Genomic DNA, 13,555 nt, shown 5'->3' with positions numbered 1-13,555 from the left:
GTACTGTAGTCTGAAAAACGTATTTCATTATTATTAGACCTTCTTTATCTGACAGGGCTGATAAATATGAATAGCTCTCTGTTAGTTTCCATATTGTGTGGTTTCACAGACGTTGGGTGCACTGGTCTAGAAAGAGACTGTTGGAGGAAGTTGTTTAAATCGTGGTGGAACCTCATTTTCCTGTAGCCACCCCAAAGGAGGTGGAATTTTGTGGAACCGGTTCCTGGTAGAGTGACACCTGTTCCCCTCCCAGAACTTTTAGAAGGCAGCGGAAAACTCTGCTTTTAAGGGAGGCCCTCCACATTTACCCTTCTGGACTTTATGCCTCTTCTCCTGCTGTTTTATTGTGAACCTACCATTAGTGCAATGTGTCTTACTGCTGTCTGTTTTTAACGTTCTACTTGCATATTTGGGAATTTGTAGTTTAACTGTATTTGTTTTATTGTTATAAACCACCCAGAATAGTGCATTGCACTAATGGAGTGGTATATAAATCTAAGAAATAAAATAAAATAAATTTAGGGCCTTGACGGGGTGATGGTTAAGACTGGGTATTCTGCAAATGCCCTGTAGAGGCCCGTTTCTGCCCAAAATTTGACATAGGGTCTCTGTATTGAATTCATGATACTAAATTAAACCAAGATTTCTTTTTTTTTCCTGCCTTAAGTGTGCTAATCTGCTTATCTATGATTCAGTGAGCCAGCATGGTGGAGTAGATAGTCACAGACTGGGACGCAGGACGCCTGGGTTCAAATCCCTCCTTGGCCACAGAAACTCACTGGGTTGTGGCATCCAAAAAACTACTCCTTGGAACATTTCACATACTTTGAAAGTCCTGTTACGGTCATCCCAAGTCAGGCGTGAGTTAATGGCATATAATAACAGCAAATGGTTCTGATTTTTTTTGCTAAATAACAGGTAAGAAAATTTCAGATAGGTGCTTCTTAGTCTTTAGTCCTGTGGTGGAGCGTTTTAACACCTCTCTGGTTGTGGGAGCAGGATTTGAGAGGATCCTGAGGAAACAATAAACAAGCTCCAGGTTTATTTCCGAGGAGATGAGTTTACTGGGTAGCTTTACACCTTTACTCAGGTGTACCCAATAAGGTGGAATAGATGACAGTGTGACTCACAAGTCGTGAGAAGAAGTCTCATTGTCCATTGGGTGAAAAAAAATATCTGTATATATTTTTGCAGTTTACAACAATAAGTTGCAGCTGGGTAATCTATTATTGGTTTACATTCTTTGAAGAGCGATGCATGCATGTGAACTGCTTCCATTTCAGTGTCCCACCACGATCAGGTATGCATAATTAAATTTGTTAGCAGCGTTTGATAAGCACATCTGCTATCTTCATCTCCCTTCATTTCCCAAAACACCCTGAATTCAGCTCGACTGACTTTGCTGCATCTCGAAACTATGGGAACACTGCTTGACCAGACAAAATGAAGGACAGCAGATCAAAATGGAAGACAGACTGCTCCTCTAAACCTCTGGCCTTACCTTTCTTCTTCCCTTCCCTTTTCTGGGCTCAGGAAAGCGAGCAGTTAAAGGAGAGTTCTGTTTGGCAGAGAGAGAGAGAGAGAGAGAGAGTGCACAAGTGGATTAGTGGACAAAAGAAAAAAAGCGCCAAAACAGAACTGCAGTTGAATGTTAAGAAGAGAAAAATCATGACTACAGAAGTACAGTACTGTACAAATTTAGCATTGACAATGAAGTCACTGAAATAGTTGGAGGCTTTGTATACTTCGGTTCAATCCTCAATGCAGTTAGCAACTTCAGCCAAGAAATCAGAAGAAGACTGAGACTCAGAAGGACAGCAATAAAGGAACTAGAAAAGATCATTATGTGTCAGTGGAGATCAAGAAAGACCCAGATCATTCACCCTCTTCTATTTCCAGTCACCATGTATGGGTATAAAGGCTGGACAGATAAGAAAGCTGGCATGTGTATGTGTGTAATGATTCATTTGAAAAGTGGTGCCGGAGGAGAGTTCTGAAGACCCCCTGGACTGCCGGAAAGATTAGCAACTGGATCCGAGATCAAATGAAGCCAGAACTCTCTCTGAAAGCAAAAATTAGGTGGTGGAGGCTGTCCTCCTTTGGGCCCATCATGAGAAAGCAGGATTTTTTGGAAAAGACAATCATGCTGAGCAAGGTGGAAGGTGGCAGGAAAAGAAGAAGACCAATAATGAGATGGGCTGACTCTCTAAAGGAAGCCACAGGCTTATTTATTTATTCCATTTATATCCCGCCTATCTGGTCAATTATAACCACTCTAGGCGGCTTTGCAAGAGCTGAGCAGGGCCGTTGACGAGAGGGCATTGTGGAGATCACTCGCTCGTGGCATCGCCATTGGTCAGTGGCAACTTGGTGGCATGCTACAGAAGCATCAATCAAAACAGCCCCTCTTCCTTCCTTACAAGCAGGGCCAAGCAACTTCAGAGGCAGGGAATTTTACTCCTGTGGATGGCAGCTCTGAGAATCCTGCCGCCCGCTGAAATAAATAAGGAACTTATGTGAAATTCAACAGTGTAAACGTTCCATGGAAGAGAAGGAGTCTGGCTTGGTGCCGTCTTGACGCAGATTATCTGAGAGACCTTGAAGTTGTTGGCCAGAAGCAAATCAAGCCGTGGTGTTTTATGTGCCCAGATAACCCTCCCTGCTAGAACTGGCTTCCCAGTTCAAAAATTTCCAAATGGTTTTTAAAAAACGTTTTCTGCTGTGCTGCTGTGACAGGTCCCTTTCAGGACTATGCCAGACAGTTTCCCCCTAAAATTCCAGTTGTTTGTTCTCTGTCCCATGAAAGCCCCATGATTGAGCCTGCGGAGGGCTTTGTGTCTTCTTGCCTGCTGTAGCTCTGCAAAACCTAATGAGCCGTATCCTGGAACATGAGATGGAGCGGCAGGCAATTCAGAAACCTGAATTCATTGATGGATGGTCTGTTTTGCTGCATGGAAGTGATGCCTTTCACGGGCAGGGTGGGAATAATAAATCCTGGCACATAATGGGGAAATGCCATTTGGGTAGCTTTATGCTGGTCTATCCCAGGTAAAGTGCCAGAAAAGTTGGATTTCAACTCATTGAAAGTTTCTTGTCCCACCCCTTCAGGTTCTCAGGCTCCCGAGAGATCCCCTTTGCCCTGGGGAAGTATCTGGGAGACTCAGGACACTGGTGGTGAGCCTTAATCATCATCATCATCATCACCATCATCATCACTGTCAAATCACTGCTGCTGGGTTTGGGGTTCTGTGGCTATTTTTTCCTATTAAAGTCTTGCCTCCTACCCCCATCTTGAGGCTCCAGAAAGCTACCCAAGGGGGAAACGGGAGCCGTGGGGAGCCTTCAAACAGGAAACTAGGTAGTGGTGGAATAGGAACCTTTCCATAGCTTGAAATGAAACATTTCCCATTTTCAGTCCGGTTTCCGTCGGTGTAAAGCTACACAATGGGGTTTTGCTCAATACTTTTTTTGCTTCACTTCTGTGCCTTCCAGTCTTGTGTGACTTTTATAGCAACCCTAATAGGGTTTTCAAAGTCTATGTGGTTTTGAAGGAGGGGTTTTACCATTGTCACACACATGCCTTTCAGTGAGTTTCCATGGCGGAGCGGAGATTCGAACCCAGGTCTCCTTAGTCCATCACTCTGCCCCCTAGACCACACTGGCACCCTCAGAATGTCTAAAATGATGCACAATGTAGGTATGGTGCCAATTGAGTTTCCAAGCATATTGCATACCATTGTATCCCCTTCTCCTGTGGCCCTTGAGGTGGCCTTCATGGGGATTGGATTTGTCCAGATTTTTGGTTCCGCACCTCTTTCGTTGAGGTGGTGCATGCTGAGCGAGGCAATACTTAACCCTAAACAACTAGAATCAGCCAGAAGCCAACTGCTTGTGATCTTTTGAGCTACTGTACTGCAGGGCCCATCCTCTATCACCACGGCTTGCCATTGGTAGGGTTGATGGGAGCTGTAATCCAGCAACCTTTGGGAGCCTGAAATTGCTCTTCTAAGACAGCAGTTCTTGGCCCTTTTGCATCTTACATCCAAGCAAGCAATCCATTAAAGAACCTGCTCCCTACAGCAATAGGAGAAAAGCATGCACATATATCTTCACAGGTGTTCTGTTCTTTTAAAAAATAGATCATTTTGATGCTAAGTTGATAGGTGAAGAGAGCAGATTAACAGTGATGGAAACTTGAGTCGTGGGACATCCTGTCAAATTGGATTTAAGTTGTCCTGGTGACGCTGGGTTTATTTTCTAGTGACTCTGACTTGACTCGTAACCCACCCACTGCTCCCTCTTTTTTGGGGGGTGGGGGTGGGGGAGGCTTCTTTTTAATAGGGATTCAAGACTTGGACTCAAAGACCTCCAAAATGTCCCGACATCCCAGGAGAGATTTGCTGAAACACTGCGTCCCTTATTGCATGCCAGCCTGCCACATGTTCAAAGGTGCATAACTCGTGGCAAGTAAAATCAGGAGGAGATGGCAGACTATGCTGGCAGGTAGAATATAGGGATCGAGCAACAATACTTGTGGGTTTTTTTTTTACCACTAATGGGAAAACATTTTATATGTCGTTGCCCTTTCAGGTGTCTCATGCCCCCAAGATCGTGTCTTCTTGCTTTTTCTGCCTGCCTCCCTTTTTATTTTCCTCCACCGCCAGGAGACATGCCCGCTCCTGAAGAGACAATGCAAAACCTGATGGTTGTTGCAAGCCCAAAAGAGATATACATCCAAATTAGGGAGTGTGTTCTCTGTATAAAGAAAGACTTTCCATTGATTTCTGTCTTTTTTTCCCCCCCCTCCTCCTTGCCAGGTGGCTGGAGGAGTCTTCCAGTGAGCTTCCTAAGGGTTCCTCCCTTAAGATAAAAGCTGCTGTTGCTCGGACCTCTGTCCCGTTGTCTTAGGCAGAGGGAGAGGGCCAGGGAGCGAGGAGAAGAGCAGGACTTCCCAGCTCCTTCAAGCCAACTTGAAGCAAAAGAGGCTAAGCTGTCCCTGCTCTCTGTAGCAAAGCGGAAGGACTCTTTGAGGCGCCTATGAAGAACACCGGGAAACCAGAGTCGGGGGGCTCCTCTCTGTCCGGCAATGAACGGGGGGCCTCGGAGGAGGTTGTGGAAGAGATGTGCCTGGACCTCCCCACCCGCGAAGCCAGCAGCATCCCTCCGGTGCGTCCACCGAAGAAGACATCCTACAGCCTGGAGCTCTTCCGCACCAGGAGGAATATCCGCTGGTTCCAGATCCCCTTGTCCTCTTTAAGGAAGCCCAAAGCCGGTCTGTTCAGCTTCACCTTTCAGTCCAGCCTGCAAGAGTACCAGCAGCTTCGGAAGGCCAAGAGGCTGAAGGTCGGCCAGCCGTTTTCCATCCTACCTCTCCCCAGATTGCCTGCATTGCTCATGGACAGCTCTCAGAGAGCATCCCACAAGCGGGTGAGCATTCAGCGTGAAGCACAAGCGCTCCCCAGATAGAGGTGGGCAAAAGGAGAAAGCAGGTTCTTTGCACTGGCTGGGGGGAGGGTGCTTTTCCAGAGCAGCAGCTGGCCAAGCAGCTCTTGGGCCTCTGACTGGTAAATAAATCAAGTTGCCAGTGTTGCAGTACGACCTTGTCATTCCTGCAGGCACGTGATGTTCAAAAGTAAATCAAGCATCTGGCCCTCTTGATTGCAGAGGGAAAGCTGTGCACATTCAGGCAGTTAAAGGCTTTCAAGCTGGAAGGGGGTGTTTTGTAGAGTGAAGGGTATGAAGAGAGTGTCTGCAATGAGGCAGTTGTGCCATGCAGGACGCAATGCAGAAGCAGCCTGAGGCTGGATGGGGTGGGATTCGTGCCTCCAGTGGCAGAGCTCTAAATTTATTTATTGATTTGATTTATATCCTGCCCATATAGTTCCTAGACCCCCCCCCCACAACCCCAGCAGGAAAATCATATTTCTGGGGTGCAATTCTCTTCTAAAACAATTTGTCAAAAAAGTGAGGGATGTCCTCTAAAGTAGAGCCAGGGTTCCCTTCCTCCAAATCATGTCCAGTTTCACTTGGAAGGGTTGATGCCCCCCCCCCCCCCGGAAGGTCCCGTGGCCAGAAAATTGGTCCCCTGCCCTCTGGAGCTTGGCTACCCCTCCGCCCAGTTAACAGCAATGACTAAATCCTTTTTTTTCCTTGATACCAAATCTGTCCCACAGCGTGACAATCGCAGACCCTCGGGAGCTGGAGAAGCAAAAGGCAGCAAAAGGCTTTCATCTCATAGAGAAGGTAAAGATCTAAACTATGTTGTGTGGCTTCAGCAATCCAAAATGGGAAGGAAATGCTTATAAAAGTTACAGCATTTGGGTCTGTTTTGTTGTTATTATTACATGCTGTCAAGTCACCTCCAATTTATGGCGACCCTATGAATGGAGCCATCTCCCAAAGGTCCATGTCCTCAACAGCCCTGCTCGGCTCTCGTAAACTCAACCCTGTGGCTTTCTTTAGGCAGTCAGTCCATCTTGTGTTGGGTCTCCCTCTTTTCCTGCTGCCTTCCCCCTTTCCCAGCATGATGGTCTTTTCCAGAGAATCCTGCCTTCTCAAAATGTGCCCCAAGTAAGACAGCCTCAATGTCATCATTTTTGCCTCCAGAGCAAGTTCAGGCTTGATTTGATCTAGGACTCACTTATTGGTCTTTCTGGCAGTCTAGGGCATCCACAAAGCTCTCCTCCAGCATTACATTTCAAACAAATCAATTGGTCCCGTTTAGTTTTGGGAAAAGAGAAAACACAAGTAAAAGAAGACACTGTGGCAGTGTATAAAATTATAGTATGCGTGATGTAGAAAAATCAGAGATGGGTTTTTCTCCCCCTCTCATAAGGCTAGATTCCCTTGAAGTGAATGGTGGGGGTTATCCAGGACAGGGTGTTACTAGCAAATATTGCAGTTTGTTCAGAATTGGAGTTTTGACTTCCCAAAGCAGAATGTCCTGGGAATGGATGAGGATCCAGCAGGGGGCGCTGTGCCCACTGAAATGTTACCTAACTACAGCTTTCACTTAAAAAAAAAATTCTGGTTTAAATTTCCTTCTCTAAATACCCTTCTGACTCTAGAAAGACAGCAATCCTGGAATTAAACCATATGAACTGTTCTATACAATTTTTAAACATTGATACTTAAACGGGATGGAGGGCCCTCTGGTCAGAGATGTTTTAGGTATGGATGGGAACATCAGAAAAGGCTCTATACGGACTCAATCCGTTTCTGTAAGTCTGTCTTGTCCAGAATGGTCAGCCCTGATTTATAGGGTCTTTTCAGGGTTTCAGGTAGGTCTTCTCCTCGTCCTCACTGGAGATCCCTTGTTTTCTGCAGCCTTAAAGATAGTATCCACCTCCCACACAACCACCAGTGGCCTCTAAGGTTGTACATATACTTTCAATCCCATCTTTCCAACCTTAAAGGCTAGAAACTTGCTGATTAAAAAAACAACGATCAGGATGAAAGCCATGATTCTTAGCACTGCGGCACTTTGTCCCCACAGTTTGCAACTTTTTTGAGGTCCTGTTGAATTGGAGTCTCAGCAGTAACTCCTCCCTGTCTCTTCTCCAGAACCTCAGACATTTTCTCAACGAATGCACAAGAGGCGTCGGACATGCAGTTCATCCGCTCGCTCTTCACAGAGGCATGTCTCCGATCCCAAAACCCTTGGTCAGCTGCATGGCGAGGAACCTGGTAGCAGCTGCAGCAAGAAGCAGGAGCAGGTAGACCCTGGACACTTTGAGCAGGACCTGCATTTCGATGCTCCTGGCCCCTCTCGTTCCTCGTCCTGCAGCAGCTGGCCCCTAGCAGAGGCCGCCGGAGGCAACAGTGGCTTCGGGAGGTGGGTCGGTGCCTCCTCTCCGCTGGAAGAAGAGGACTACGAATTTCCTCCAGACTGGAGCCCACCACGGATAGAATTCCTGTATGATAGGGGTCCACCTCCTCTGAGCCCTGCCCCAGGGCCTGACCCCGAGTCTCCAAGCTCCGGAGAGATGGCAGAGGCCTCCACCTGGCCAGCTGAACCTCCAGTGCTGGAGCTCACCGCCGAAGCTTCCTCACCATCAGGAGGAGGGCACGTGCATTCCTGGGGAGGACCCTTCATCCAGCCACGCAAGGAGTGTGAAAGTAGAGGGCGGGCAGGTCTGGAACATCCTGTGTCAGTCTTTTGTCAAGCGGTAAATGAGGAGCCAGAAGGAGCCACCCTGGGGAATGAAATCCAAATGGAGGACAGGAAGGCCTTTGGTGTTGGAGAACATCCACCGTTACTGTCTCCCATTCATCCACGGGCAGCGTCGTCCCCCGTCTGCCTTAGAAGAGGCCTCTCAACGGTCTCTGTTGAGTTTTCTAGAGATCTGGAGAGCCCAAACTCTGAGTCAGAGGAGGAAGGAGACCAGGGGCCAGAGTCTCCCGCTTCATCGACCCCCACCCATCTCCTGATAGCATCGTCCAGGACGTCCTCCAGATGCAGCCTCTCGGCATCCTCCAACGAGCTCTCTGAGGGCCCCGAGGGGCTGACCCAGGATGCGGCCATGGAAGAGGGTCCTGATGACAGCGGCCTCCTGCCCCTCAAACAGCTCCTGCAGATGAGCAGCACGGATCTCGGGGCTGTGGAACCCCACACCAGGGTAAGAAGGATGGGAACCACACGCCGCCTAAGGGAGAAGGGCGTGCAGTTTGGGGTGCAGTTGCATAGCTTTGGCTTTGAAGGGTATCTCCATGCACCGCACAGTTGGAACAGTTTGACTCCGCTTGAATCGTCCTAAGGAGTTCTGGGATTTGCGGATGGAATTTTAAGTTGTGGTTCGTCAGGTGGTATTGGAACCCTTGGAAAGAGAATGAGATGTTTCTCAACCAAGGACGCATCTCAGGATTCTGTCTAAAGAGCCAGGGGCAGTTCAAGTAGAATCAAACCACGGTAACGAGTTGGGATACGTCCTTAGTTAGTATGCCGGCGTTATTCCCGGTCTCGTAATACACCTCCCTTGTGCTCACTTGGCCCAGGGGGTCCTGTGAGGGCAGAGCTTAAAAATAACAAGTTACGTTTAGTGCAGGTAGTTATCTGCAATGACTAACAAGATTTTTTTATACAGAAATTATAGCAATCGTGTAAGGAAGTTGCATTTCAAGAGTAGTGCAATAAGGGGAAAAGTTACTCTTCTAAAGGTTAATTTAAAGAGCACTTTAAGGCATTTTAGGGTCTCGTGATGGCATTCCCCCCCTCCCCCCAATTTTATGCTCTTCTGTAATCAATCCTAAGTGGTTGGTTTTCTCAAAGAGAGAATGGAAAAAATAATGAGCCATCCTGCCATTCACCTTTTGACATTTGTAAAGGGCACCACCACCTAATTGCTTTGGGAATGCCATAGTAAGCAACAGGAGCAAATTATGTTTTAAAAAATGACCTTGCCCATTCTGGTTAGGAGCAGCAGGTTTGCAGGGCACCGGGGCATTCTCTCCTGAACAAGCCTCCGTAGAAAAGTTCAGGTCCTGCAAGAGCAGGTTTGCCAGGGGATGGGTGGAGAACGACCAGGAGGTGGATTGAACTGGCCGATGGGCTGCCGTTAGTGGCCGGCGGGTTGTGTTTGGCTCTGTGTTGGTTGTGCCGGGTCTGTCCTTAAGCCTGCTTCCTTGAGCTGAACTCTGGTCAACTCCCACTTAATGATCAGATCTTGGAAAAGTTATTCTTTGAGCTAAGCCTGGCTGGGAGATTCTGGGAGTTCTAGTCCATCAAATCACATTTGTTTTGATGAGAACCCCCCACCCCACCCTGCCTGTGCATTTCTGTGACAGTGGGCACCTTGCGCCGTTGGAAGCTACTCTCCCCTTTCTTTATTGCCTGCAGGGCCTCTTCGGTGGTGGCCTTTGGGGCATGGGGAGAAATTGAAAGGGTGCCCTCCCCTTCGGCACCTAACCCAGACCCTCCATTTGGTGGAATTTTTGGGGGGAGGTGGTGGGAGGTGATGGGCTGCCAGCCCTGCGTGGTGGTCAAGGGTCATGCAGGCCTGCCTTGGGTCAAGCTGCTGAAACGATCCTTTTCCTCTTTTGTCTCCAGTTCCTCCCTTCACGTTCCGATGGTTATCTCCGCAGCCTCGATCAGCTCCTGGAGGAGAGAAGGTAAGGTCTGTGGAGAGCTGGACAGCTCCGTTGGTATCTGTGATGTGAAAGGAAATGGCTGAGTGGGACGACCCCCCTCCTGCAGGCTGGTTGTCCGGGGGGTGGCAGAAGAGGGAGGGAAGACCACTGGATTGATGTCTTCCCCAACCTTTGACCCCTTTGGGACTCCAAAAGGCTCCCTCGGAAGGCTCATGGTCTCTACCAGCCTTTGCATTAGATTCCACATCAATTTCAAGGTTCTAATGGTAACATATAAAGCCCTAAACGGTTTAGAAACTTGATAACCTGTCAGAGCACATTTTTCCACCTAGTTCTACCCATGTCACCCATTCTAGTCAGGCTGGGCAGCTGAAGGGCTTAACTCCAAGAAAGGTCTGGAACGAAAAAACTAGAAACCAGGCCTTCTCGGCGGTGGCCCCTCGCCTTTGGAACATCTTGCCCCCTGAGAACCGCCTGGCTCCCTCGCTGGGAGCTTTTAAAAATAAACTTGCCTTCTCCCCTCCCCCCAAATGCCCGATCACCAGCATTCAGGCCCATGCCCTCCTTCTCCCATGGCTGTTGTGTCTTTTCCAACCCATAGGAAGCAAACCTGGGAGGACGAACAGCTGGAGAGAAACCTGGGGGAGAAGCTGTCGCTCCTCAGCCCACTCAGTTCAGGGGAAGTGCCTGGACAAGGGGAAGCGCCCCTTCCTGAAGCTCACAGGTAACCTGGTCTGGCGGAGGGGTGTGTGTGTATATTTACAGTATCTCCATCCGGGCAATCCTTTCCTTCTCCCTTCGGAACCACCCTGGACCAGCTAGAATTTTAAGGATCATGTGGGCTTTTGGGCTAAAGCAGGGTGGTTGGGTATTTAAGAGAAGAATCGCATAGCCCTTGGAGGCATCGGGAGGGGGATTTGCCCCAGGCAGGGCGGACTGGGGATTTGAACCCTTGATACGGGGGGGGGGCTTCTCTCCGGCGTAACTGGCTTCTCTTCGGCCACCTCCAGGAGTCTTTTGGTGCCGCTTTGTAGCTTCTCAAATAGTTGGCTTTTTCTTTAATTTTTCCCCCCTTCTTTCCAGCCTCATGCAGCTCCCCACCACCACATCTCCAGCCCCCTTTTGTCAGCAATGCCTCTTTGACAGAGCCTTGAGAGAGAGAGGGAGGGAGGGAGAACAATGGCTTAAAAGCCACTTCAGGGGCAGGTGTGGCGACTTCCTGCCCGGCTCTTGACATCGCCATGGTCCAATCTCCCTGTCGTTTGGAGCAAGCGGAAAGGCTCCGCATCAATTGTCACCCATTATCTCAGCACGGGAGTGAGCAATTATCTGCAGACCTGCGGGAAGAGTTATTACGATGTCAAGAAGGGGAGGAAAAAGTGCAGGGAAGGGAGCAGGAGGGGAGGGGGGACAGGAGGAGCTGGCGTTCTTGAGACCAGAAAGGTTTAACCCCTGGAAGGTGAGCCGTTTCCACTCCAGAAGAATGTGGAGTATGATGTTTAGCTTTCAGGGATTTTTAAAAATAAAACCTCTCTTTCATTGAATGAGATGCAAGTTTGGGGGTATTTTCTGACCCTGTGAGACTTTCAATTTATTGGAATGGGGATCTGTGGGTTTAAACTTTTCAGGATCTGTGGGCCATTCCAGGGTGCCCCCCCCACCAGGACCAACCTACCGACACCCAGCATTTGGCACTTCTGGTTCTCATCATCATGACTTGCAGGAAAATGACATACAAGGCATTTTTCTGTCTCAATGCATTACAGGAGCTGAGATAATTGCTAAGGCAAAATGTAGTAGATGCGATTTTTCCCCTGTTTGGGCGGTGGGGGGGGGGGAAGCTGGGATTTTGCCTGTAGAGAAAAAAAATACGTATATGGCAAGTGCTTTAAACCCAGGGATACTGTTTACAATGATTCAAATGACCGTGTCATAAAATATCCCCCTTGTGGGTCTAGTTGTGTGCAAATTTCGTTGCAAATGTTTTTGGACCTCGTCTTGACATTTTCCCCCCTTGCAGTTTGGGAAGGAGAGGCTGAGGAGGCCCCACAGGCTGCAAAATGGCCTTAGGGGGCAGCATGCTCTCCACAAGTTGCACCTTATCCACCCCTGAGCTAGGAGGAAAAAGAAGTAGAAAGTTACCTTGGAAGAGCATGAAAGAAGTTTGCCTTGAGTAAGGAATCTGAACCTAGATCTGGAAAAGACGAAGAGTGTCTGTCTCACATCTATAGATGCCCAGGCTGTCTGTCTCACATTGTCTCTCTCTTCCCCTCTGTGTTCATAGCACATGGGCTTCTAACAGGGCCCTTTTGCCATTAAAGCCATCAGAGGGGACCACTTTGCTTTGTATCCTCTTCCCTCCACCAGCCCCTCCTCAACCTGGTGAACAACCCCCTCCCTGTCCCTTCCTTTCTGGCCCTGTGAAGGACTGCATGCAGAGAGATGTTAGGAGCAGCACCTTCCGTCCATGGGTTTTCTTTCCACTCCGGTCTCCCTCTATTGAATGGTCCACTCGATCGATCAATCGACAGTATGTGAGCTCATAGGCTCAACACGTAGCCCGTGTCGCTTTCAGTGTAAGGCCCTTGCGCCGCTGCTTCTCCGGCAAGGGTTGTTTAAAAGCCCATCCGTCTGAGCGTTCGGGAGCCCCACTGGGAGCAGAGATTAAGGAAGAAATCGATCCAGCCATTTGCTCTTAATCTTCCCCTCTTGCTCCAGCCTCTGAAATGCCAGAGCAGCGCTTTTTTTGGAATTGTGCAAAGACCGACCTGCCAGACGTGTCGTTTTTCTCTGTGTGATTTTGTTCATCAGTTCATTTCGACCCTTTCTTTGCTCACCTGGAAATAAGTCCCGTTGTTTTCAGTGGGATTTCCTTCCAAGTAAATTGGTTCCATGGATTACCCCTGGTTTTAGAGAAATAGTTCTGGGTGTTGAAGGACTGCTGAAAGCCACTTAGAACAGGCAGCCAGTGTCATGATTGTTGTTATTATGGGGATGCTTTTATTTTTTAAAAATAATTATTTATGTAGTTTATGTGCCACCTTTCTCCCCATGGTTGGACCCAAGGTGGCTCACAACAACTGGACATCAATGACAAACGTTAAAAAAACAACACCCTATATTTAAAAATAGTTGAGCCTTTATCAATATTAAAACCACAGTTAAAAGCATTTAAAAGTTTCTAAACTCCATGCAGATAGGGTTTATGAAATGTTCACTGATCGTAGCCAAGCCTGCCTGGAAAAGAAGGTCTTTGCCTGGGGATGGAGGAGAAAGAGGGAGGAGGACCAACGTGGCTTGTTGGGGGCAGCTCATTCCAAAGCCTGGGAGCCACAAGGCAAGAAGGCCCTCTCTTGTGTCCTCACCAAACGAGCTTGGGAAAGCGGTGGGAACAAGAGAAGAACCTCTTTAAAACAAGCCCATGGAAGGTGGAGGCCCCCTGTTATGGTCATAGTAGTGGTGGCATACA

The 13,555-nt window shown here is 48.4% G+C and overlaps 1 protein-coding gene across 3 annotated transcripts in view; it reads left to right on the top strand.

Moving 5' to 3' along the window:
- The window catches only part of FAM178B (family with sequence similarity 178 member B), a 153,582-nt gene that overhangs the window by 2,995 nt on the left and 137,032 nt on the right, over window positions 1-13,555 (top strand). For all 3 annotated transcript variants that reach the window (XM_072979195.2, XM_072979194.2, XM_072979192.2), the window contains exons 2-6: window positions 4,818-5,427; window positions 6,174-6,243; window positions 7,564-8,618; window positions 10,046-10,107; window positions 10,688-10,810. In XM_072979195.2, the coding sequence (XP_072835296.2) occupies window positions 5,038-5,427; window positions 6,174-6,243; window positions 7,564-8,618; window positions 10,046-10,107; window positions 10,688-10,810 (1,700 nt within the window). In that variant the 5' untranslated portion in view covers window positions 4,818-5,037. The remainder of the gene's footprint in view (window positions 1-4,817; window positions 5,428-6,173; window positions 6,244-7,563; window positions 8,619-10,045; window positions 10,108-10,687; window positions 10,811-13,555) is intronic.

The sequence above is a fragment of the Pogona vitticeps genome, chromosome 8 (genome assembly GCF_051106095.1).
Source record: "Pogona vitticeps strain Pit_001003342236 chromosome 8, PviZW2.1, whole genome shotgun sequence".
Lineage (NCBI taxonomy): Eukaryota > Metazoa > Chordata > Lepidosauria > Squamata > Agamidae > Pogona > Pogona vitticeps.
The sequence above is the reverse complement of the archived record's forward strand: the minus strand, read 5'-3'. Positions and strand labels throughout refer to the sequence as shown.